The sequence below is a fragment of the Pleurodeles waltl genome, chromosome 12 (assembly GCF_031143425.1).
Source record: "Pleurodeles waltl isolate 20211129_DDA chromosome 12, aPleWal1.hap1.20221129, whole genome shotgun sequence".
Lineage (NCBI taxonomy): Eukaryota > Metazoa > Chordata > Amphibia > Caudata > Salamandridae > Pleurodeles > Pleurodeles waltl.
In genome coordinates, this window is record NC_090451.1 from 672,602,739 (window position 1) to 672,629,894 (window position 27,156).

General features: G+C 43.6%; 1 protein-coding gene across 1 annotated transcript; it reads left to right on the forward strand.

The window, feature by feature from the left end:
• Window positions 1-284: 284 nt before the first annotated feature.
• LOC138268698 (serine/arginine repetitive matrix protein 1-like) lies at window positions 285-25,292 on the forward strand. Its single transcript, XM_069218616.1, has 6 exons — window positions 285-380; window positions 4,982-5,098; window positions 13,413-14,813; window positions 16,384-16,611; window positions 20,472-20,702; window positions 24,581-25,292. The coding sequence occupies exons 2-6, from the start codon at window positions 5,071-5,073 to the stop codon at window positions 24,817-24,819; spliced, it is 2,127 nt and encodes a 708-aa protein (XP_069074717.1). The 5' UTR covers window positions 285-380; window positions 4,982-5,070; the 3' UTR covers window positions 24,820-25,292.
• Window positions 25,293-27,156: the final 1,864 nt, after the last annotated feature.

The window sequence follows — 27,156 nt, forward strand, 5'->3', positions numbered from 1 at the left end:
CTCCCTTAAATGTTGTCATGAGGCTCTCTGCACTTCCCTTCCCGCACCCAGCCCCTGGCATTGTGCCATCACTCTGCTCACCTCCAACCTGGGCATTGTGGTGTCATCAGGCCCTCCCTTGGTGCACCTTCACCGGGTAGTCCCTAGAGGGGCAGCTACCCAGGCAGCTGGCCATCTGGGGTTCATCAAACCAAGGATCCACAATGGCAGGTGAGAAGCCGAGTCTTTCTTCTATTTCTAGCAAGGTGATGAGGTGGCGCGTGGGCTTTGCCAGGTGGGGGAGAGGCGCGCGCGCGGGAGGCGGGGATGTGAGAAGAAGCGAAGAGAATGTCGGATGAGGAAGGAAAGGGGACGGGTGATGGAATAAGCAAAGAGCCGGGGTGAGCATAATTGGAAATAATGGGAAGAGAGGGTATAGAATGAACAACCGGGAGTCAGTGAGAAGAGGTTAGCGTTGACAGTGCTTAATGTGTGTTTGTTATTTCCGGTGCAGTGCACTGGGACTTATTTTTGAGAGCCGGCGCTCATTTTTCTGCCTCAGGCAATTGCTGCCAGCAAAAGACACACCTGGGAAAGAAGGAGGAAGAAAAACACGAAAAAGCGTCACAATGGGAGAAAGCTGAAAGAGTGGGCTGAAGGGGCAGGGGGTGTCTTTAAATGGACTAAAGATGCCCGAGATGGCTTCAGAATTAGGTTACCTCAATATTCTTTCCTTGCACATTCAATTGCAGCAGCTACGTGTTAAAGAGGAGGGCTTTGGGCACTAGCACATTTTTATTTACAAATTAAGCACTGTGTAAATTCCTAACTGGACCTTTCTTGCCACACAAACTGAAAATAAAAAGTAAAACAGTCAAACATAAGCAAGCCGGTTCTAAGTGCCACGGCTGCCATGAGTGTGAGTGCAGAGGAGAGACACAAAAGGAAAAAGAAGTTTGCACGCATTTAAAGTTATCGGCAAAAATGCAATTATCCGTGTAACAGGGTCGATGGTCAAGGCGGTACCAAAACCGCCCCAAGGAGGGACCTGGACTGGAATGACTGCTTTGCCATCCCTATCTCCATGCTCAGCATCCTACCAACAAACCAAGGTCTACACCCTAGAAGACCAAGTTTTCAGATCCTAAAGTACAGTTTTGTGCAACTTAACGCTACATGGTCCAGTGAGGTGCCAACTAGGGGTAAACATGCACCCCAAGTGTAGATTTACAGCCTCGTACATCATATCTACAATCCACGTGACACTTTAAAATGTGTCTTACTTCCCCAGCTCAGAATCAGTTGCCAAGTATTACCCACCCCCAACCACTATTCCAAGTTAATTACTCTGCTCTGTAGTGAGTGGATTAAAGGGCTTGTCACACAAATGAGCAATTTAACAGTGCTTGACCCAGTTTCTGTGAAAGGAAGAGGTGTGAAGGAAATCTGCAGCTGCTATTTAGCTTGTCACACTGCACCTGGGCGTGGGCTGTGATGGGCCCAGTCACACGAAAACAAGTAGGAGGGCCAGGCCTCTGAAGCTAATACAGGATGGGCTTGCCTTTGAAGTTTTGTCGAAAGGATTTAGGAAGCTGTGTCAACTAGGGGAGCTGAGACTCTCAGGGAAGCTCTTTTCACAGACAACTTGAAGTCACCATATTGGAATGTCTGAGAATGCTATGCAGGAGAGTTTGGCCAGTGGTTTGGGTGATGATGTGCCACTCTATGATTGGGTTAGGATGCCTGTCTTCTAGAACTGTCTACCCCCGATTAAAATTTTCTGCGCAATGGAGAGACAGATGGGAAGACACTAGACCTGAGTGCCGCAATGGCGAAAGATGCCCTCCTTAAAGGAGAAGCCACCAAATGCCGCTGCAAGGATGGACTGAAGTGCTTTAACTCCAGACAATCTCGGGCCAAGGATGGGTCCAACCAGGGCCAGGGGTGCTGACCCACTTATGCCCTATGAGGAACTGTTGGGAGAATGGACCCACTAGGGGGACCCTGGAAGCCTGGGGAGTGTGGCAGGGATGGTGTTCTGCCAGGGTCCAACACAACAATGTCCCAAGGACCCCATCCCTAGAACAAAGAAAGCACAAGAGGGAGGCGGTGTCCCCCTCTTGGAGGTGTGTCGCTCGCACTTTCTGTGCCTTTGGGTAGCAGGAACCGCACAGCGAGAACGTGGGCAGGGGAGATCACCTGGCAGCCCCCACGCTGGCACCAAAAGAGGTATCAGATGAGCGGAGAGTTAGCTGGCCGTGCAAGGGCCTACCGTGCTGCCCCTGCAAAATGCACACCCCAGATCCCCAATGGAGTGGTAGAGGCCAAAATGGATCCAAAATGAAAAATGCAGAGTGATGCCACATGGTCACAAAAAAGTAACACAAAGCAAAGCCACAAAGTAAACAAAGAGTGGTCAGAGCTGCTGATGAAATATTGACTGTTTCTGCACAGGAGCGTCCACAAGCCCCTGCGGCAGGCTCCTAATTTGCATATTGTGTTCTTTGGTAACATCAGTTTTGGCAGGAGCACCGCCATCTTTGTTTTTTAAGTGGTATGGGGGATGCAGGAAGTGGAGTAGGGGCCATCTCCCCCAAAGAATGCTTTTGAATTCTAGCCATGTCTCTCCTTAGGGGTTATATTTGTCCATTGTCATACGTTTTATTATCTTTTAATGCTTTCCATAGGCATAAGGTTTTGCTTTTGGAGTCTGGAGAGCAAGAACTCTTTGTGGCTGGTCCTATGATTGCAATGGTAGTAGTCTTGTAAAAGTAAAAGAAAGATTCTTGACCCGTGATTCATGTAATATTGTTCAATTCAGTGCTTTACTGTTTAAAGTTAATGCCACACAATGAACGATTTCATAATAAAATAAATGCTATTGAATATTGGTATATATCCTATTTTCTTCAATGGTATTACATTGTTGAGTTACAAAACATGACTGCTTTTGCTGATGTGGTGACACCCTGACAAATCCAATAGGCCTACCTTATTGATAATAGCACTCTCTTATATTGTGATGTTGCATCTACTATAGGTGGGGGGGTTGTGGTTACAGGATTCAGTACCCACTAGAGGTGTCACATTATAAGAGGGTGTCCCCAAAGGAATTTCCAGTACTTCCTTTTATTCATTTGTAATTTAATGTGTAGTGTTTATTAGTGTGTGTGTGTAATGAAAGTGTTTTAATTTTTCAAAAAAAGCACATACCTGACAATACTTTTTAAGTTGTCTACCAGTGTTCTGGGGTTACTAGCCCACACGCCCTCCCCGGAGTAAACCTTCAACTCATCTGCTTCGTTACCCTGAGAGATTCAAGTGCTTGGTCCCCTTTAGAAAAAGCAATTGCAGAATTATAACTTGAGAAGTGCTCACGTCCTTCACAACTAATAACCCGATTTCTTAGGGACAGCGAGGCGGGATATGGGGAGGGAGTAGTGGAGAGTGAGAAATGGTGAAATGAGGAGAAAGTGGAAGGGGAGGCTGAAAGGTGTGAAACAGTGTAATGCAGTCTTTGGGATCGGGGAGGGGACACGTGGAGGGTGGAAGACGGCAATATGGGGAAAAAGTGCTAGGGAAGATTGAAAGGTTGGGTTCAAGGTGAGCGGGAAATTAAGTGTAGATGACAATATTGAGCGTGCATATAGGGAGAGTGGAGGAGAAACGTATCAGCAGCGTGCAAGGGACCAAGAGGGGAGGGATTAGGGGAAGCAGTGAATGGGATATGGAAAAGTGGTTCAGGAAGAACGTGATATGGGGACTTGAGTTATGCAGCCTTGCTTGAGAGTCCTGCAAACTGCTGGATAATTCCTCATCCTGCAGTTCACTGCAGGATAAAAAGACGAGGGTCATTCGGGGAGATCATTTTTCAAAAAGTGGTGAGTTGTGGAGGGGGTGAGCATAACACCCCAATAAAGGAACCAAACAAGAATGGGCACGGGGGGACCCCATAAGGAAGAAGATAAAAAAAGGCGAGCCATGGAAGATTAAGGTTCCAAAGAATGGCAGTTTGACAAAAAAGAGCAAGATCCAGAAAGTAGGGAGAATAAGGGCCAGTGATGGGGCACCCTCACCGTAGGAGATTCACCAACAGGAGGGGTGTGTTGAGGAGTCTCCCAGGGCCGGCTTCAGGGTGGTGCGAGCAGTGCGGCCGCACCGGGTGCTGGCCTTGATTGGAGGGCGCTGACCTCGGGGGGGGGTGCTGTGGTCAGCAATAAATTACAAACTTGTAATTTAAAAGCACCAGCTAAAAAATTCCTTGGGCGTTCAGCCTTCTGAAAGCAATTAAAATGTCAAGCTAACTTGTGATTAATGTTCCTGCTAGGGAGAGAGATGGGAGTTTTGTCCAGCAGCTTTGGAGAGGGTTAGTGTGCCTGCAGCAAAGAACAAAACTATATTTTATGTGGATAGCCAAGTGGATTAGTAAAGCCAACCTTTACAAGCTCTTTGAAACAAATGAATGTATGGGAAAGGAGGGCTACGGAGAGATGAAGGGCACATTTTGCAGGTGGTTGTTAGGGATATCCTAGGAGGTGGTCATGGGGTGAGGGGGGCACCAAATAATACTGTCACACAGGGTGACACAGGTCCTAAAGCCGGCCCTGTAGTGGGATATCCTAGTACTAATGAACAGATACTTGGCCACTGCGGGGAACAGAAGGGAGGATTTTGTGCACTCGGTCAACCAACACTCTCCCTTCTGTTCCTCAGGGTGACTCAGTATCTCTTCAGGTCTCAAGAGGGTTGTTGCCATGGTGCAGTTGGCAGTAAGAGACTGAAACAAAGAGGGTGCGGCACCACCGATGTGTATCAGTGTAGGTAGCGGTCCTGCATGCAACATTGTGCCAGGTGAGGTTGTGGTGTTTCCTTTCCTTCATGGATAATGGTGAAACACAACTGTCTCACACTTGCCTTTTGCTCTATGATCACAATGCATGGTGTAGGTGTGATGCTGTGCTTCTTTGTATGTTATAATCATCAGGTATTTCTTATTTTTCAGTCGCAAAAGGGAGAAGGCTGACTCACCAAAGCCCTCGTCATCGGACAAGAAGCAGGAATGTTGCCAAGCATGGAAAGGCAACCCCCAGAATGTTGGGAAACAAAGGAACCATCTTGGGTGTGTATAAGTTCTAAAACTTGAAAATACTGAGTGAGTGTTGAGGACAGAGAAGATTCACACCGAAGCATCATCATCTTCATCCAAAAAATTACTGTATTGGGGTGAGTCCACCTCTTGAGACACCCCGCTGCCTACTCAACAAGGTTCTCAACCTGCTCCTATGTACCAGAAAGTCTCCACTCAAACCTAGGTCATACTTACTAGTGGTTTCAAATCGAAGCATAATTTATTTTATTTCGGATTTTTAACACTAAAAAAAGAAAAGTTTTTTTTTTAAATATAGGATGAGACAAAATTATTCATAACAATCATCCGTAAAACAAAAAATATACATAAGATAAAAAATGATGAACTCCACAACACATTTGTTGTACATTTAAAAATTAAAAACAAAAGTCCTGTAAAACGCAGATCTCCTTATGTAGACCCTTCAATCCTTTTATCCAACAGTGAGACAGTGCTTTAGGTGTCAGTGGGAACAGAGGTAGAGTGGCAAACCTCAACATGTTCCATTGTGAAAATGGACTTAATACGATATGACTCCGGTAGCTCCATTTTAATGGTCAGCCATGATGGAAATTCAGAGACTATCTCAGAAAAGAAAACATTTTGCTCTTTGTCTTATAAAAAAAGTTGTCTGATAAGAGTAAAAGTTAGCTGGTGTTTTCATGGAAATCATTATTGCATAACTAGAAAATCGACCTGGGTGGGCACTCATGTTTCTTAGAAGTCTAAGGCAATTAACAGCGTCTGTGACCTGGAATCCTCCAACGCACCCCCAAACATTTACTTACTAAGAGCAAGTTAATGCACCTGGTTGTATTAAACTAAGTAAACACCCGAATTATAACTTTCTCATGACTGGTAGTGAATCTCGTGGAGAGATTCCCAGACAGTTTCTATGAGACTCACCCAAGCCTATCCTTCACAAATAACAGATGATGTTGCCGTGTTTGGTGTACATGAGATTCCTTCTTTGTCAGTGTGAGCCCTAATCTCACCGAATTCTGGTAGTCAATGGTCACTCTGCAGTATTGGTGGGTAGAATGGTCTTTTACAAATGATGTCCCAGGGCGTCAGGTACTAGTGCATTCTAGCAGGATAACCATCTAACTCAGGAGCTCACTAACCCAAAGGGCATCCTAATTGACTTCCAGTTTTCAGAGGCCATAGCACTCTTCCCAGTGCATCTTCCAGTGTGGCTGAGGCTGTTGTTTTTACTCCTCTCATCTTTCTGTTTTGCTTTTCAGCAACAAACCTCGTGGGCCCTTTTTTAGGAGTAGCAGTATCCCACCTGGAAAATTAACTCCTGGGAGGTTGGGCGCCCCGGACCATTGCAAGTAGCCTAGTTTACCCAGACCAGATAATTCTTGGACTGGTGATACCAGGGCCCGGTTTCACTGGGAAGAGTTGTGCACCCTATGAAACCGCTGCAGGGTCCGGCATTTGTCCTCGCCAGCAGCCCTTGCTGGCCGACGAGCAGCCACAGGAGAGCAACCAATCAGGGCCGGACCTGGAACCCAAATCACCCCGGGCAATTTTGTCAGACCAGCCCCAGCAGAGAGTGAATGGATTATGCTGGCTTGCTGCTTTTGAAACTGGGGGCCGATATTGCAGCACCATTGCAAAACAGGACCCCTCCCTTCCAGCCTCCCAGGGAAATGCCCAGTCCGGCTGGTCTCCAGACTAATCCCTCCTTGTCTTGATATTCCCAGACTCCCAATCCCCACCAGGCCTGCAGGTGGAAAATGCCAAGGGATTTGTCAGTGGAATTGGGGAGAAACACACAAAACTGAACAGGTATCCTCATGTTTGATGAAAAACTCTCAATTAAAAGATAATGATGTAGTTATATTGGTGGACATTAGGGATTCTGGCCTGGTATCCCAGCACCTAAATCCAGCAAACTCTCTATTAAGTCCTCAGCGGGCTTTTGTTGCTGAAAAGTAAAATACCAATGTCCCCAGCTCTTAGGAAGTTTTCTCACTACTCATTCTTCCTTGCTTTGCATCAGGGACACTCTGGGATTTTTCTTGCCGAGACTGACATTCCTCAGACGACGGTCTTGGGAATGAACACTCAGTGATGGCAGCATGCCTTTAATGGGACAGGGTTACCGCTGCTGTGTCCTGGTGGCCTTTCAGCTGCCTGATCGACAGAGCCTGCTAAGGCTGCATCAGTAGGAATCCTCCCACCTCTGAATGGATCAAGGGAACCGCAAGGTTGGCAAACAGGTTTTTTGCTATTGCTTGGCATCAGCCATCCTCTAAGTGACCCTTTAGAAATTAAATTTAATTTGACACAATAGTCTTGCACAATAACTTTGTCTAGTCAGAGCCAGTAGTTATACAATGTGTAGGCCTTTATCTACATATGGGAAGTGTAGGGCATTTAAAAGTGAGAAAAAAAAATCCCTAGAGAGTACAGTGACTCCTGGACCATCTGAGAAACGGGCAAAACAATTTCATCTCACATTCACAGTGACATTGAAGCCAATGGATAATATTCTCCTTAGGAGGATTGATTATCATTTCTTGGGTCTCAAATTTCTTAAACTTCCTTCTTGTCAACAGACCCAGGGCAATTATTTTCTGATGCGTGAGTATAATTGTTTTTTCCTGATTGGGTGCCTTCTGCCTCCCATTAAGGCGATTTTCAAGACATAGGTTGCACTTTGGCACCTTCTGCCACTGTTTTTTGTTACCTCATAAGGGATCTGTGTACAATGACCTCATAGTAGCACCGGCTCTGCTGGTCAATGGAGCAAAGGTCCCCTAGCGGATGATACAATGTATCAGGGGTTTAATTCCCTAGGCTGCGCAGAATGTGGCAAAATGTCCCAAGAGTCAGGAGCACCAAACAGCTTACCACCACTGGGCACAGCTCTGGGAAGTCCTCTAGGCCGAATTGTTTCTTCCGTTACTGTTTTTTATTCTTTGGGCTACTGGGTCTGGAATCGTGCCAGTACCCAAAGTCAGTCCGCCACGGATATCAAACTTTATGTTTAATGTCTCGAAAAGGGCTGTTGCCTCAACACAAGTCTGTGTCAGCAACCGCAACTAAAGATGATGTGGAGAAGCTGTCATCACTTTCCTGCTCTAGTGTCTTGGCTTTTGACTCACTTTCAATCCTTCACTCTATCATTTATGAAATCCGGAAGGTTCCCAGGCCTCTTACTTATCTTCTTTTTTGTCAAGTCCCTTTACCATTTTTATTAAATTTTCTGCATTTATGACCTCTGAGCCTGGAAGAGTTTGCTTCCACGTTGACAAGTTTGCTAAATGCCCCCTACACCCACCCTTGCAAAGCCACAAAGCTGATGGTGTGCTGTGAGTTGGGATCCTGTCCTGAGGGCCTTGTAGCACTGCAATGACCACACCAAACAGTCTGCAGCCTTGTAGTGGCAGATCTGCAAATCCCACTTGAATCCCCGAGCAGTGTCGACAAAGCTCCCCTGTTGATAATCTGCTTGGGTTCTGTCCAGAAGACATGGACAGTGAATGCTACAGTAAAGGAAGTTCCCTCATTTACAGCCTCCATTTGACATAACGTCTGGGGTGAGGAGGGGGAGGACTGCTAACTCTTTGTAGACTTCCTATAAGCTGAATGGACGGCACCAGACTAGTCTTGGGTCGCCGAGTGGTCTGGATCCGGGACACCAACCTTCTCAATGAGGGCTCTTCATCATCTGCTTCTTTGTTCTGAGTCCCAGGGTTTGAGCATTGCATTAAGGCTAACCAGGTCTTTGGTAGCAGAGGAGGTTCCTCACTCACCGGGGACAGGAATGGTTTTCACTTGGAATTGATCTTATTAGGCTTATTGCGGTGCATAGTTCTGCTTCTAAGTCAAAGTCACAAATCTTGCAACAAGTGACCATTGTGTATTTTTTGACATTTGCAGCACATAAACAGAAGGCAACAAGAGGCAAAAGTTCTTCCAGGCCAGCGAAGGATGCAACCCACTCAAGAAAGTCAGAACCTGGGCACCCAGACAAGAAAGCCAGAAATGAAAGTCTTTCTAGGACTCTAAAAGGGAGACGCAGTTCTAGTAAGGCCAAAGAAGCCAAAGAAGGAAGCCCTCGCAGGGAACGAGATGCAGATAGTCACGCAAAGAGGGTGAAGGTAAGCACCCCTACCAAGAAGGCAAGTGCTGGGACCAGGACACAGAAGACTCCAACTAGGGATTGTCCCAAGACAGTGAAAGCTAGTGAAGTGTCTAAGAAGCCCAAACAAACCCCGACTTTGCCTGTAAGGAAATCAACCCACTCTGGTAAGTGCTCCCTGAACACACTTGCATTTCAACTTCAGGACTACAAAAATGCCACATAATGGCCTTCTTGCTGATGAATGTGTATTACTGCAAATGGCACCTAAAACAAACTAGGTGGGGAATAATACAAAAGAAAATAAATGGGGCTAGAAGGTGAAGCATCTAGATAAAAGCTATTTAGGTCTTCAGAAGTCAATGGAGGTAGATTAAATTGTCAGTATCTAACAGATGTTCAGGTGAACAATTTGAGAGTATTTAATTCCTGGTGGTGAATCTGTTCCGGCTGAAAGAAGAGGAAGTAAAAGCAGGAGGCTCAACTAGGTTACTATTAGACAAAGCAAATGAGGTGTAATGAAGTTTGGAATATGAAAAGGACTTATTATAAAGAACTTTGTGTAAACATTTTGAACTTGCTTGTAAAACATGGTTTTGAGGAGTCCAATTGAAAGAAATCAGGATCTTAGGTCCAGATGTACAAAGCATTTTTCCAGTCCTAAACAGCTGGATTTGCAGAATCTGGCTGTTTGCAACCGGAAATGCTTTATCAAATGTTCAAAACGCAAAATGCAATTCAGTAACTTGTTGCCTGTGATTGCTTTTTAATACAGTAAAGCAAACTTCTTTTTTTAAATGCAACCCATTTTTCTTAAAGGAAAACGTTTCATTTTTTAAGGGTAGGCAGTGGTCTGTGAAGCCACCGCCTACACTTCAAAAATACTTTTTCAACATTCTCACAAGGGAAGGAGAACCAAGGAGATCCCTTCCCATTTGTGAATGGGTTACCACCACTTTTAAAATGGTGGTAAAGTATTACAGTTTTACGACCAGAAATTGGTTGCTAAACTGAAATACAGACCATGCCAATTCGGTATCTGGAAGTCACACTCAAAGCACACCCCTTGCAAAAACTGAATCGTAAACACAAACTACGATTTGGTACCGAGCTATCAAATAGCAATTTGCATTTTGTATGTTAGAAAAAAGATTTTTCCGGTCGCAAATGGCCCGATTCTTAGAAGCCTGGAAAGAAACTATGTATTATATCATCTTACGTCGCACAACAGCCAAAGCATTCCCCACAGTGAGAGCTGCATCTTGTTACGCCCGCAGTGATATTGCAAAGGCCATGTACTATCACATAAAATGTGCAAATTACCAAATGGTTTATCATCCTGAGAGTCACTTTGTTATGTACCCTATATGTCCTGGTAATGCTCTGTAAATAACCAAAGCATTCATCCAGGCATGTCAAAATATTTGTGGGGTAAGGGCCAAAAGGTTTTTGGTGTCCTTACTGGATTCCCATCCAAGCTGCAACACATAAGTAAGGAAACAAGTATTCTGTGGAAAGTGAAAACAAAGTATTAGCTGGCACATAGTACTGTAGCAACATTAGCTGCATCATGCAGAAAGAGGTCAGAACAGCTTTTTAGTTTATAAATAGATGTCACAGAAGTGCAGGCCGCCATTAAGAGCCAGCTCCGGTAGGAGCAATGAGCCCCGGCTACCCTTCGTCTTGTCCTTGTGTAGTACCTGCATTGTCCATCCTGAAAGCTGCATAGTTTTGTTCCCTATTGTAATGGTCTACATCTAATTTCAGAGGAGGTCTGTGAGTAACAAAAGCTTTTGCAATCTTATGGTACATTCCTTCTATCTATCTGGGGCAGCTATTCACACACATGCATGCACATACAATCTCTCTCACAGACACATGCATTCACACACACACACAAACACATATATACTCAACGAGAAACAGTCTGCTGTCAGTCTCACTCACTAGGAAGCATAATCACAACTATGAAGAGTTATATTGATATCAAAGAAAAATATAGTGAAAAGCACAAACATATTGTGAAACGGAAGAACATTAAAAAGGAGAAGCAAGGTTTTCTCTTTGCCCATCCCAAGATATTAGATCTTTTGCAGCTCCCTAATCATTAGTGGTCATCTAACTGGAATTCCATTTGGCTACCAATGCTTCTGTACCCTTGGAATGTGGTATGTTTCACTAACCTGATACTGCCAGAGGTCAAGTTGGGGACACTAGGTGCCTACTTCAAAGAGTCAGTGGCTAAATTCCCTTTTTTACTTTTATCTCTCTGCTCCTCTTCCTCTTTCCCATCTTGCAATATGAAATATGTATAACACAGTTCATGAAAGATTGCATCTTTTGATGCTAAACGCCTGCATAAGACATGCAGCTTAAAGATGCGAGAGTTCCGATTTAAAAAAACAAAAATGTAATATTGTTTCATTATAAAATCTTATCTTAACTTTTGCCTACATAATGAATTTGAACTTCTGAGAACACTTTCTTCATTGTCTATAGTTGAAGGGTGCCACCTAACCTCCCTCCCTTTGGCTAAGTAAAATATTTCAGATGTCTTCTTCACATATCATCTAAAGTTTTTAAAGTATTTCAGTCCTGGTACTTTAATAGTAATCCCTTAATACAGCATAAAGAAGCACTATCGGACGTCTGTATTTTATGTGTGTTTTATTTTATTGTATTGATTTAAGGTATCTATATTGTGCTTTTATGGCCTCGAGTAGGATAAAGTTTGTTGATGATTATACAACATAAGAAGAAACTAACTTTTACAGAATTGTCTCAGCATCTTGTTTTAAAAACTCAGCTTTTCTTAATTTGTGATGTATTGTGTACTCCCAATAAACATTTTAGTGTCTCAGTTGCTAGGTACTACTTAACAATGAAGTTGATTGCACATTTATTCATATCTTATTTCGATGTAAAAGTGAGAACTGACAGTGTTGTACCAAAGCTTAGAGAAGTAAAAATCCAGTGTAAATTTGCATTATTGGGGCTACTACTAGCAAAGCAGCGTATTGCCCCTCATTGGCTTTGTACCAGGTCAAAAAGAAGCCTTGTGAGCGAGGGGCCCAGCAGAGCGGGCACTAGTCCCTGACGTAAGTTTGAGAGTAGTAATAGCAGATGATAAGGTCACGGAGGACTTTGCCATATAGTCAGATATGCTGTATTCTTAACAGAGACAGAGGCATTGCAATAAAGAGTGTGGTGGTCCTGTGATGCCTCCTGATAGGGGATTATGAATAAATAGAATAGCAGCGCATAAAGTCCAATTCTGCTCCATGGGCGGGGGAAAATAGACAATTTTCCTGTGTTTCATTTTATGCACAGGATTTTTGCCCACCTCTATACATCTGTTATAAGCCTAAAACTTTAAAATCTGTACGAAACAAGAGAGGCGTAAGTTGTTTGAACTCTTACTGGCAACAGGTATTATATAAAATTACCTGTAATTGTAATCTACTGGTCCTTTGCATCACACTTCACAGCGTCCTTGGTATTTGCCAATGCATTGTGTTTTTCTGGGTGGTCTCCTTAGATGATTATTATTATTTTTTAATTCATGTGATTTAACACTTGTGTTTTCTCCACTTAGCTCTGTTTACCCACATCAACTGCTCCCCGCAAACAAGATTTAATTAACTATTACTTTCATACTAGATTATTTTGGATTATATAAAAATGTTTGTTCCTATGAACTGATTTCTTAAATTCTCTGTAGCTCTGAGAAGACCAGGGAACTAACTGAAGTTGTCTGTGGCCTACCTTTACTAAGACAGCTCAGGCTAAGTCCTTTGCAGGATCCAAAGATCCGCCTGGAATGATATAATGGGATATCAAAGATCAACCTACAATGATATCATGGGGTAGTAAAGATCTGCATGGGATTATATGATGGTGTATCAAAGATCCACCTAGAATGATATCATGGGGTATCAAAGATCCACCTGGAATGATACCATGGGGTATTTTCCTTGACTGATACTAGCTGAGCGACAGGAAGGAAATGGTGCTCCCAGCAGTGCTTTCTCACAGGGTCACACCGCTCTAGTGTTGATATTATGATTCTTCACTGCTCTGTTCAGGTGTCAGCAGTCAGAGTGTTTGGGGAGGCTGTAATTTTACTTTTTGGCTCCACACTTTCTTACAGACACTACTGTGCGTTTTATATCTGCAGACTTGACAATATGTAAATATTTTACTTTTCAGCAAAGAAAAAAAGGTTGGCCAAAGAGGTGGAACAGAAAAATGTGTGCACAAAAACAAATGAGAGACATTCTAAGAAGAAAAAGGAAGGAAAATCCATCAAGGCACCGAAAGAAGAGAAGCCATCCAACACACCAAAAGATGGAAATCCACCTTCTATCACAAGAGATCAACCAACACTTTTAATGCCACCGAGACTGTATGCGGGTTATACAGCAATACCCATACTACCTGTTAGGAAGAGGAGAAGTGATGGAGATTCAAGGCAGCCGAAAGTTGGGGACTCGTCCAAGACTTCTACAAATGGGATCTTGACCATAGGATCAAGACCTCGGCACAGGGCTACAAGACCTCTGCATACAGTTTACACATTAACACCGATAAAACCTGTTAGGAAGAGAAGAGAGGAGAGGATTTCCAGGGTGTCAAACACTGGAAATCGATCTAGGACTGCCAGCGGTGTAACTCTTGCTTCTAGGACGAGAAGGCAAAATACAGCTAACATGTCTAACACAGGAACAAACACAGCACCTGCTAGGGCTAGAGGAGATGAGTGTTTTTGTAAGATACCCAAGTGCGAAAACCTTTCACAAATGGTGCAATACAGCAACCCAACTGTGAAAGCTGAAGATTTGAACCAAGGAACTTTCCCAATAGCTCAATACACCAACAGAGCAACAGGTTCAAGGGCAGAAAGGAAGAGAGATGAAAGCCAAGCCAACCCGTCACAAGACTGGAAGCCAGAGAACATCAAAAGAGAGCAATACCGAAGCAGCAGCATGAAAAATGGGAGAGCCAGGAGCAGGAGGGCTAAAAAACAAGTAATGTCAGCAGACGACTGGACTCAGACAAATTTCCCAGCAGACCAATACACATCAAACAGAAGAACAAGTGCAAGGGCTTCAAGAAGAGATGTAAAACAGGCAGCAGCGGATGGGAACCGTAGCAAGGCCAACCTCTCAGCTCACAGATGCACAACCAATAGAACTACAAGTGCAAGAGCTCCGAATAGGAGATTCGAAAACCCGCCTGAGACAGCAGAAGAATGGAAGCAGCCGAATTTCCCAACAGACCCAAACACAGCCAATAAAAGGACAAGTGTGAGAGTTACAAGGAGAAGAGTTGGAAACCATACCAATCCACAAGAAGATTGTTACATTGTTGAACCACCAGCAGACATGTACATGGATAACACACAAATAAATCGGAGACCTGCTAAGAGGCGAAGAAGTCAGAGCCACTCCAAGACGGAAAGAGAACTGGAGAATGCTAACATGCCATTCAGTGTGCATGCGTCTAATATGTCAACAGCTTCTACACCATCATCAAGGTGGAGGATTCACAACCCTTTTTGGACGGCAAACAGAGGCCTGATAGGGTCTCACCAAAGGCAGCAACCCCCAGGTAGGTGGAATCTGTACTCTCACAAACAGTCACCTGTGTATTCCAACTGTTGGTCTACCCTGTACTCCCTGAGTGACATTGCATAAACTGTGGATTAAACATCAGTGCTTAAGATAATGGGCTATTACAGTGCTTAATGAAGGAAATAGATGCTGCCCTTAACCTGTTTCCCATGAGGAAAGGTTTATATCAAGCATGTTACCTCCACCCTGCTCTATGAGGAAACAGGTATATCACATAATAATTACTAACTCCCATCGACCTGAGCATATATGCCATTGTTTCATGGAAATATATAGGAAATCTGAAGTCATACCAACATATAATCATATTGGCAATCAGGCGTAGGCTCCGCTTTGTTTCAAAAGACCTTAGTGCCCTCCATCCAAAATGTTGAGGATCACTGAGCCTAAGTGCATTATGGAGGGCTCTAGGGTCCTAGACTGACATCTCTAAGTTCTTTGCAAGCCTTCTGCCAAAGGTGTGTTGCCTAAACACTAATCAACTGTGTCCTTCCTGGGATGAAGGACAGTGTTGCAGATTTCGGTGTCTGGGCCTGTGGATTACTTGAGAAATACTTTCCTTTCACTCCTGACTGTGAGTACATGCACTAAAAATGGTTGGGGTGAGTACTCATTGTGTACTGTAGGCACTAGTGTGGGAGGCTAGCACTCATTCTAGACTAAGGCAGAGGGCTGGCTGAGTAAACTTAGTAACCTAGAAGGAAGGCCCCCCTTGTGGTAGCTCAAGAATGCTTCCTACTTACTGTTCCTCTTACCACACTAGTATAGTTTTGCCTATTAACAGTAGCCTCGTTCAGCAGGACTGGTGGGGTGACTCAGGCTTTCTTGTAGCTAGATGGGCCTATATTTACAGGTCCTGCTCTCGGACTACACTCCCTGCCTTGGGGGACCCCATCAAGGCCAGGGTCCTCCGGGAGCCGAGGAAGTGCAGCTTCTCCCAGCCTGGAATCCTATATCTGACTTACTCATTCTTAATGGAATGTGCCCTCTTTGGATCTCACACACAGCCACTCAGTTCCCTGACCAATCACACCCATGCATCATGTACACTAAAAGCCAGTCCACTCAAGGCAGTCCAGCCACTCACCCTGTTGCAGTGGAAACAATCATGATTTAGATTCTACTTTTAGGATCAGGACTGCACGTCCACATATTGGGCCTAACAGGGCACTCGTAGCCAAATAATCTTAACTTGAGCTTGTTATCTAGTTTCCTAGCTTGTTATCTATCTGGGAGAGGATGTAGGACAGTGGTCAAAGCGACTGCCTCAGGAGTTGGAGATCTGGGTTCGTCTCTTGGCATCGGCGCAACGTCCTGTGATTCTGGGAAAATCACCTAATCTCCCCGTACCCATGAACAGCGCCTTGAGACCCCCACGGGTGATAAGCCACGCTATACAAATCTACATTTTATTCATAGTAAAGTAACATTTGCACACTCACCCTAAAAAGGGACGTAAAATTATTTTTTATATAAACATGTTAACAGACAGACCATGCCGTAATTTGTTATGAGATCGGTTTGTAACAGGGCTATCTCACCTACAGATTTGTATGCTGCAAGTTCAGCATTAAATGTGAGTCCTGCCAAGAGGAGGAGAAGTCGGAGCCCGAACAAGTCATCAAGCGAGCTGCAGATGGCCAACATGAGGTCCACTTCACACACATCTAGATTGCCGCCAGTGACCACGCCTTCGCAGAGGTGGAGATTTCAGAACAGTTTCTGGACAGCAAACCCAACCCCAGGAAGTTCCAAACAAAGGAAGCAGTCTCCAGGTAGGTATAATGTGATCCCTAAAAAGCAGAATCCTTTTATAAATATTCGCTTGAGGAGACTGCTCCGTCACTGCAAAGCTTGGACACTCCCATTGTCAATTTCAGATACATTGTGATACCAAAGGCTTTACCTGTGTCACAATCAGCATCTCATTTGCAGAGCCAGCACATATCACCCTGGCATAGACACTAAAATGCTCTACTGTCGTACGGTTCCTACTTCTTCTCAGTAAGACTGTTCTTTGTCGGGCAACATAGACGTTAGAGGTTTGAGGAAATGCTCCACACATTCCATCAGAATATATTGGCCTTATACCCTAGCTAGCCCACAGTGCGCTATCTGGTGGCCCCACACACCTACACGGGCACCAGGTGGTGTCTGCACCCTCCCAACATGAACACTCTTAGTCCCCATCAGGAAAATCATGATAACAAGTACTACCTTTTGGTTTGTAATTAAGGCATGCCCAAAGAGATACACAGGAAATACACAAATAGTGGTTTAATATTTATTGAGACAGCGGCAATCTTGTGTAAAATAGATGCGCTGCAACGATTAGTAGAATGAAGCAGATACAAGTTGCCATCATTACAAGGATTTTAACGGATGAATAAATCAACCATCATACAGGTTGGAATAGATTATATGAATATATATAATTGTACTCCTGCCTAACCTATCCTAATGAGCACAGGTGTGCCAATCTGCAAGATCCCCTGAGTGGTCTACCTCTCCAGTTACCTGTGTGTATGTATTATTCAGCAGCCAGGCAACATGCAAGCCGCCGTCCTTCTCAGGATAGGGATGGAATCCAGCTGGGCTAGGGTTCAAGCACTGAGTGACCATGACAGTCGTCTTGAGTGCTCCTTTGCCTCAGCAGACGTTTACGTGGTTTATATATTAAACATAACCCATAGGTTCAATGCCTGTGCTTTGTTCCGGATGCAGCCCAGCCCAAAATGGATGTCAACGTCACAAGTGAACAGATAAAAATAGAAGCGTGTGGACCTAGGGACTAAGCAACTACACTTCACCCCACCTTCTCTTCTACTGTCGTAGCATGCAGATGCCTCCACGGATGTAAACCATTTTTTCCACTCCCAAAACCGAAGAACCTGATTGAAATCACTTCAGTTGAACAATCTGTAAATTTAAGCAAATATATTTTGGGATAATTTTCATTGCATTTGCTTCGATTAGGAAGCGCTAAATATTTTTTGTTTAATATCATCTGGGGAGGGTATGGATTTGTGGGTTATTGGTTTATGATAGATCTTAAGTGATTGGGGGAGTCATTTAAGAATTTTGACTGGTTTAAGCTTAGTAGAGAGATTCAGGCTGGGGTTTTAGTGCTAATCATGGAAGTTTAAACATAGCAGTTTTAACTTAGGCACAGGAACTCACCTTCACTTGAAAGGTTTCAGTCAAGGGGGTTTACCCTTAATGGTTTAGGTGAGGCTTTAGAGTATAAGCTACAGATTGAATGTTTAGGGTTAGGATTTATAACTTAGGACCTGATTTAAAGTTTGGTGAACAAGTTTCTCTGTAGCAGCGTGGCGGATATCTTGTCCACCTTATTAGAAATGCCATAGTATATAATCCACTTGTAATAAGGCGGACAGGATGTCCGTCATATTTCAGATGGAGTAAACCCCCCCTAAACTTTAAATCAGGCCCTTAGTTTTAAGTTTAAGAGTTAGACTTGAAGTTTTAGGGCCTGATTTACATCTTGGCTGTAAGGATACTCTGTCGCAACGAGGAGGGAGTATTCATACCTCGAAGACTACTCCGTCTCCGCTGTGATTAAACTCCTCCTGCGGCCTGACAGAGTATGGGCTGTCAGGGGCTGTCTTCTAATTCCGCTCACCTAATTTAGTTGGGCGGAATTAGAGGTCAGTTTTCACTGCCCATCACCGCCACGAAAACTCTGGCTGTAAGGGGAAGTGAAAACTACAAAATGCTCACCTCGCCATGGCGAGGAGCATTGTCTCTAGAAATACATTTTCTTTTATTTTCAACTAGAAATCCACTTCATGATTTTGTTAGTGAACATGCTATGTCTATTATACCAAAACTCTTAATGAAAATATATAAAAAAATAATCAGCCCACCTCAACTAAAAACTCAGCCTCCAAACACTGTTGCTCAATAGGGTACTTACTGGTAGGAAAAAGAAATTGGAAAGACTTCAAAAAGAAAACAGCAAGTATCTTCTGAAGATCCAGTCACTGCTCCCCTGCTCCACCTGAGCACAGACAGTACACCTCCACCTCACCCCTTGCACTTGTACCCCAGCTTGTACCCCAGGTTGCCCCCACACGAATCACATTTAGTGCCACTGATCACCCAGTATCCTGCTGCTGCCCCTCCAAAAAAGCCCTGCCTGCAAAAAAGGGTATGTATTCCTCCCCAGGTATTCCCCCTATGAGCAAAGAGGAAAACTCACTGGTGGTGTAAGCCTGCAGGCGATCATGGCCTTCTTGACTTTCAATAGTTCTTCCTTGATGGATAGTGTGAATGCAGGACTTGGTCACTACAGGACTACAGTACTGAGAATGCACCGCATCCATTGCAGTCCCACAAGTGTCACCTTCTGGCATACTACAGTAATACGTAAACTTCCCTGATGACTGAAAGATCTCTATTATGACCTCTCTAATGGCTTCAACTACTCTTTTGTTAAAGACACAATCTTTTACCCCAGCCATAATACCCAATGTTTGCAATACTTCATGCATCTTCAAACATTTCTATTTTTTGGCTTTAAGTTTCAGCCCAGTGTCTGCGGGGCTGAAAGCGGTCAGATCAAGCATCCTTCCTGTTGGTAGGGTCTCCAGGACCTGCACCTTACGTTCTGCTTTACCTTGATAAGTTTTTGCTATTTTATGCAAAATACCACCCAAGATTATGTTTTCTTGACTTTTTGGGGAAAGTCCAGGCTCAATGCCAAATTAGCATCTAGAGAGAGGAAACCTGATTGTCTCTAGTCCCCAAAACCCGTAATATATTAGGATGTTGAGTTCCGAAGAAATCAGTCCTGTGAGACTGTGAGGATTAATATTTTTTGTTAGTGAATTCCGAACCTCTTTTCACCATGAATGGACACACTCAAGAATATGCATCAGTAATATGTTTTATGATGTTTTTAAAAACAATGTCCTATCCCACTGTATAAAAGGTATATGGTTGTAACTACATATATAAATTATGCAGTGCCAATGATACCAACCACTAAACAAAATGCTAAAAAGAACTGCAATAAGGTGTTTTTGTTCAACTGGTCTAAACTTACAGAAGTTGAAAAAGTCACTTATCTTTATGTTTCCCAAACCTGTTTGTCATGTATTTTAAAATGTTTAGAAACATAATCAAAATTTTGCTGTTGCTTTCTCTCAAGTACGTTGTGGTAGATTTAGGTGGGGAGGATGCCCCTGACACAGTGCTCAAGGGCAATAATTTACTATTAAACAAAAACATAATATGCTGCATGAATATAGCAATCACATACACAGCACAGGACCAGGTGTACGAACGTTTGGAATTGCAGGTTTATGCCAACCGCCATACTGCTCCGGAGACCTGCCTACGTACTTCCACAGTGACAATTCTTTGAAACTGAACTTTTCCACCTAATTTTCAGGTCTTTAGATGCTGGTTGGCTTTGGAAGATCCCTGTGATGTTGTGGTGGCATGGACCCTCTGAATGTATTTCTGTATTCCCTCCCAAAACCATGACAAACAATTATTAAAATGATTATCAGGCACTTTGAATATAAATTCGAGCAAATTTAAATAGAGGTAGGTCAGTGATCAATCCTTTGTGATCTTTTTAATTCTAATGGGACTATTTTGTCAATAGAATTGTACATGGCTACCACACCATCAAACCTGAGAACTGCTCGTCGAAGAGGGCAGAGCCCTGTCAATACAACAAAGGAGTTTCAGATGGCCCACACTCGGTTTGGCTCGCCCATGTCTAACAGGCCAACAGTTTCAACACCGACTCAAAGGTGGAAATTTCAGGATGAATTCTGGACGCCAACATCAATCCCAAGCCAAGAAGGGTCCCAAGAAAGACAGAAGTCGCCAGGTATGTGGAAAGTGTATCTCCAGAGATGAGTCACAGATGTATCAGGGGATGTAAATAAATCCCACCCTATGTCTATTACATAGATGTTAGTCTGATGGCTTATTGTAAAAAAAAAATGCTAACTTAATGTAACCAGTGTCTCCAAAAGACCTTATACAGAATCTCACCAGCATTTGGAGGTGCTTGACCTTGCCTTGGCAAAGTTCTACCACAGACGACGTCCCTTTTTTAGGTCGACCCTCCCAGGCAGCATAAGCTGTCTGGTTGCAACAAAGCTATTGTGGGCTTACCAAGAACTCACAGGAGCTTATATCCTGCCCATTGTTCACCATTGGTTGCCTTTACCGTCACTCTCATTTGCTTGCTTCTTATTGCATCTTATTCAAAGACTTTTTTTGTCCTAGCTTTTCCATCTTATATTTGTCCCTCCCCTCGAGCAAAAACCTCTTTACCATCTCTCTGATTGGCTGGCTTCTGTCCTTCCACTTCAAGGGAAAGTTTTTTTCTTTTTGGTTAAGCGCTCCATGAGAGTGCTTGTGTTTTACAGCTCCCGCCTTCTCCCCCATGTGCTTCTCAGAAATGCCGACCTTCGCTCTCCATTTTCCTTTCTCACGTAGTTCTCCAACTCCCCCTTGTGTGCAGTGTTGTTCCCACCCTTGTGTGGTTCTCCCCTGCTCTTTGTGTGTCTGTCTCTTCCATGTGCCTTTTGCTCCTTTGTGTGCTTGCCACTCCTGCGTCTGCAATTTGTGCTCTTGTCTCACCACCCCAGGCGCTCTGTGCTCTTCTCTCTATGTATGCTGCTACTCACATCTCCCATGTTTGAACTCACCCTTGTGGAACACTTGTGCTGCACAAACCCCCACCATTTGCTTCTTCACTAGCCCCTTACCTGGGTCCTTCTCCAGTAAATTTGCAATTCTGTGCTGAAAAAATCTTAATTTTTGTATTTACCAATGCAAGTGGCATCCACCATCTTGGATCAGTAAATAAAAATATAAAGAGAAACGGGGCCCACATCACTCCACTGGTGTGTCCATGTATTCTGAAGCACGCATGCATACATCATCACGCACATGCTACTTGAATGACATGATCATCAGCTGCAAATATGTCATTGCACTTTTTTTTTATGTTGTTGCACAGTGCTGCAAAAAAGCTCAATACCGTAACGCACTGCAAAAAGGCATTGATAAAGCCAATAGGTCTCAAAGGCAAGACATATTCGCTTTCCCAATACTTGTTTAATAATTGGCTATCTCATTAACTTCCAGAGCAGACTAGTAAGCATTAGACCTTTCCTGGATTCACATGCTGTCCACCCTCAGACATATGACAATACTGGATTTTTTTCACAATATGTGATGTGGTGCAGGGGCAGCTCCTTCGCTATGGCGAAGGAGCGTAACCCACCTGGCCAAGAGCCAGGAGATGAAAAATGAAACGATAGTTCCACTATCGTTTCGTTTTTTTGTCTGCTAGCTAAGCCAGCAGTACAGGGAGGATCGGGACTTGGCCACAGGAGGTAGGAGGGGGGATGAGGAGTGAGTGCACCTAAGCGCGCATGTGTGTTTAGCCAGCCGTCTGAGGCAGGCCAAACACACATGCGCACTTAGGTTTCTCCAGCCCGCTGCAGAAACTGCACGGGCCCCAGTGCTGTGTCTGAGCGGCAGTCACTGCCGTTCAGACCAATCTTGACGCTGCTTTCATGTTATGTTTAGCATGAAAGCAGTGCCAGGTTGCTGGGGATCCTGTGCTGGTGTCCCACTGAATGCTGGGACACCACATGGAAGGAAGAGGAGCCTGAGGTGTCAGGAAACAGAGACAGCGGTAAGATACATTTCCCCCCCCTTCCATTTCTGTCCCCTTCCCACTCGCCCCTCCCCTTGAGATTTGCAGCAGCTGCAGCTAATGTGATAGAGGAGACCAAGAGCGGTAAAACTGGCTTAGTGGAAAAATGCTTCCACTGTAGCAGGAAGGTGTGTTTGACTGCCTGGTCACATGTTCAAATCGCTGCAGGTTCACAGAGGTTTTCATTTTCTGTGGTCGATAAAATAAGCATAATTGAGTAGGGCAACAAGTAACCTATGTGTGCGTGCTGTCAGAGTAGGGGAATCTCACTTAAAACTCACCTGTGCTCACACTAATATTTTAACTCTGAAACATCCTACATGTGCAAAACTTGGAGGTAAATAGAGGGAAGTGCAAGTGTGACCAGTGACAGCTCAGCCCCTCCCATCCTGACAAGATAGACCATCCTGACAACACCTAGCCCCCTCTCTATCACTGTCTGGGAGGAATACATAGAAGCCAACTGCCAACTACACCTAGTCATGTGACCCAGGATACAAGCTGCAGGCACTTAATGGTTCGGACAAGAGTATGCCAATTTTCTAAAAGTGGCGTTTTTAGAACAGTGACTTAAAAACCGACCTTACCTTTAAAGAGGGTTTTAAATTACAAATCATTAGAGCCTAAATATGATATTTCTATGTGTTGCCAATCAACTATTATCACTTATTAAATGTAATAAGGTAACCCAATGTTATCCTTTGCGAGAGGTAGGCCTTACAGTAGTGAAAAATAAATGTAAGAGTTTTTCACTATCAGTACATGTAAAACTTAAAAAGTACATGCCCAAGATTTTAAATACTCCGCACATATGTATTAAAAGGAAGGTTTAGGCCCAGCAAGAGGTTTATTTTGCTAGGTCAAAATAGCAGTTTGAAACTAAAAGGCTGCAATGGCAGGGCTGGCACGTGTTTTAAAGGGCTTACTAAAGTAGGTAGCACAGTGGATGCTGCAGACCCACTAGTAGCATTTAATTTACAGTCCCTGGGCATATGTTGTACCAATTTACTAGGGCCATACAAATAATATGAATGTGCAAATTGTGTATACTCTAATTTTATCATGGTTCGAGGAGTGAGCACAAGCACTTTAGCACTGGTTAGCAGTGGTAAAGTGCACAGAATCATAAGGCCAACAAAAACAAATTCAACAAAACAGGAGTAGGGAAAGAGAAGGGTTTGGGGGAAACCACACCCAAGGCTCTCAGGTATAACAAAAATCTATCTTGAGGGGAGGCCTGAAGTAGCTTTTTCTTTAGCCAGGGTGACATCTGCCAGGAAATGGATGATATTCTCTCCCAGACAATATCATGCTTGGTAGAGGGTGAAGTCTGGAGTCGTTGTCTCCCCAGGCAATGTGGTATGCACTCACAAGTTATGGTTTGCATAATTATCTCCCTATGTACTACTTTCAAAGGTTGGGGCACTGGTATTAGCCTCCTCTAGACAAAGGGCATTGGTACTATTAGAGGCTTAAGTAATTTCTTTTGCAAAGCAATCTGGTGCAAACCTATTACTAAGAGTGCAGTAACTGTCTCTCATATGTTGTTCCCTGTCCAGGTGATGTATGGAGTAGTTACCCCCGTAAGTCAACGTTTTTTCTTTCCACTAGCTGGACATGAAGAGGTTCCTACCCTCATGTTAATGTGGGAGACCTGGTGATATCTATGCAATATGGTGTTTTCCTGCAGGGCAAAGTGTATTTTTTCTGATAGCCAGAGACTGGGTTGTGTCTGCCTCCAGAGTGAATATGGGAGAGCTGGTCCTCTCCATTCACTGTGGTATTTTCCTGCAGGTGAAGCCTGAATGGCTGTCTGCTCTATTCAACGTCTGGGGCACACTGTTGGCACATTTTTTACTTTTATCTCATTAGTTTAAGACCGTTTGGATTATTGGGGCTGCACAAGCAGTTTCACCTTCCTGGATTAGTTGTTTATGGCATATGTATCTGTCCCTCAAATCCCTCTGGAGCTCCCAGAGGTGTTACTTGTTCTTTCTGTATCTTTGATCGTTATTCTTCCTTTTTTGCAGTACAGAGAAACAGAAGAGGTAATGCAAGTAGTGCAGGAGATAAAGGTACTACCAAAAGGAGAAAAATGGCTTCTCCATCTCAGAATACCACCCCGGAAAGCAACATTCGACCCCAGCTGAGCCACTTGGATGATGTGATATTTCACGAAAACAGACAGCAACGATATCGCGAAACCCGAGGATCCAAGAGCAAGCGGAGCCGCTCCGGCATAAAGTATTGGTTATCACGCATATTCTAAAAGCAGTGATGCTGTCTCTAGCCCAGCCACAAGTACACACCGCCCCTGGAATAAGAAAGGAATTCTGTTAATCTGAGATTGAAGATATCAATAAAATAATTCATATCTGGTGCATTACCAATCTGACTCTGCTTTTGCACAGTAAATATTTTTAATGGAGGTATCCATTTTTATAGACTGACTTTTTGTAACCATTGATTAATACAATAAACTGTGTTTTTTCAGTAAATGTGGATTGAAGTGATAAAATTGAGATACAACGTGTGAGAAGGGAAAAAAGAACAGTAAATTCCCAACTATATTATGCGGAGTCCTAAAGATGTTGCATAGCACCATCAGTCAGGACTAAGGCAGTTGGAAGATAAAAGCACTATGCCCCCTCATTAAGAGTACAATGAACAACATATTGAAGAAGGCAGCCCCAAGCTAACACCTTCCCAATATAAAAATTCCAATAAAAAAATTATCTACGTAAACTCTATGCAAATTGAACGTAATTATTTTGCGTTTTCACACATTTTGTAACAAGACCTTTCATGGGAAAACTGTACAAGTTTACATCAACAGTACCTGCCAAAGTGTGAAAACTCCATGGTGGTTGGACATAGCTTTCACTACCACTTGTGTGCTACACATTCTCCTGAAGGAACAGCCGCCCTCTTCTAGTACCACTTAATCCAGGTGGTTTGTGGGCTGTCTTCCAGCTTACACTATGAATAAAGTAAATGGTCACAACATAAGAAATTATTGCTAAAATATGAAGCAGCAGGATGAATTGGGAATAGTAGATGGTTCAATGCTGAGTAAACTAAGGACAACCTGAGATCTCTGCTTTCACTTTTGGTGTGCATGGCAAGTGGTGACAACATCTACCATGTGGTGGAAGAGCCTTGCTCATTTATGGCAATTCCTGGCATGTGAAGGTAGAACCTGGGCATGTGAAGAAATTACTTGGCATATAGAGAGAATACCTGATATTTCATAGCAGTGCCTGGCCAGTGATGTGGTCATCTATCCATTCAATGCAATATCTCTCATCTCTGGGGATGGACCTGTATATATGATGTTAATATAATGAGAATACCTGGCTTGCCGTTGATTTGCCTGGAAATATTATAGCATTGCCTCACATGCAGTTGTGGATATGTGCTATGAGTACCCAGCATGTGGTAGGAACACCTGCACATATGGAAGCAATACCTACCATGTGGTGGACATAACTGGATATAATGAAATTGCTTGGACATATTTTGGAAAGACCTGGCATGCGGTGGGAGAACCTGAGTTTACGATGACAATGATACCTTACTTGATGAGCATGCCTGGGCATATGATGCGAATACCTGACTTGTGGTAGGAGTACCCGAGTATATGACAGCAATACCTGGCATATGGTGGGCTGTCTGTACATGCAAGGGTAATACATCACATGCATGGTGGGGAGCCTTTGCATATAATATTACATGAGGTTGGAGAATCAGGGCTTATGATGTAAGTACTTGACATATGATGTCACAGCTAAGCTTAAGATAGCAATGCTTGTGTAGCATACAATGACAATGCCACATACGATGGGAAGGAGCTGGTCATATGATGGCAACACATTGCATGTGGTGGATGTTTCTAGGCATATGATTATAGCTTCTTTGTAGTGAAAGCGCATGAGGAAATGATGGCATTGGCTGGAATGTGGTGAGAATGCTAGTGAAAATAATGTCAATATCTGGTGCACTGTGGTAAGACGTGGGCACATGTTCACAATTAATGGCATTATATGTGCTTTCCTGGACAATCTGTAGCAACACCTTCCATGTGGTGGTGGAAGTACCTACCAACTTGGAATAAGTGACATTTGGTGGTAGTAGCAATGCATATGGTGCATATCTGATAGTAAGAGGCTCTCCTAAACACATCACAGTACTTGTTTTTGGTGGGGCATGGGATTTTTATTGATCACAATCAGGTGAATAAAAATAATATTCCTAAGGAAGCTGAGCAGCTACCTTAGGTAGTCCAGATTGTTGATGGTACACTATTGGCTTCAGGGCAGTTAAGGAGACTTCATTTACACTACAGGTTGCTTTTGGTGATCTTAGAGAAATACTCTGTTTTGATTTAATTGCCTCTCCAAACTGTGATGTGGGTTTTGGAATTCTTTGGATGAGGAGGCACAATCATTATCTTAATTAGGCTACAGGAACAGTACTTTCATCCCAGATTTGTCCTGGTCATTATTAAACATCAGAAAGTTTCTGGTCTCCAATAGAAGAACTGAAAAAAACATTGCTACTTCTAATCCTAATATTGAAAAATCTTTTTTCAGTGCCAGTCCAGTAT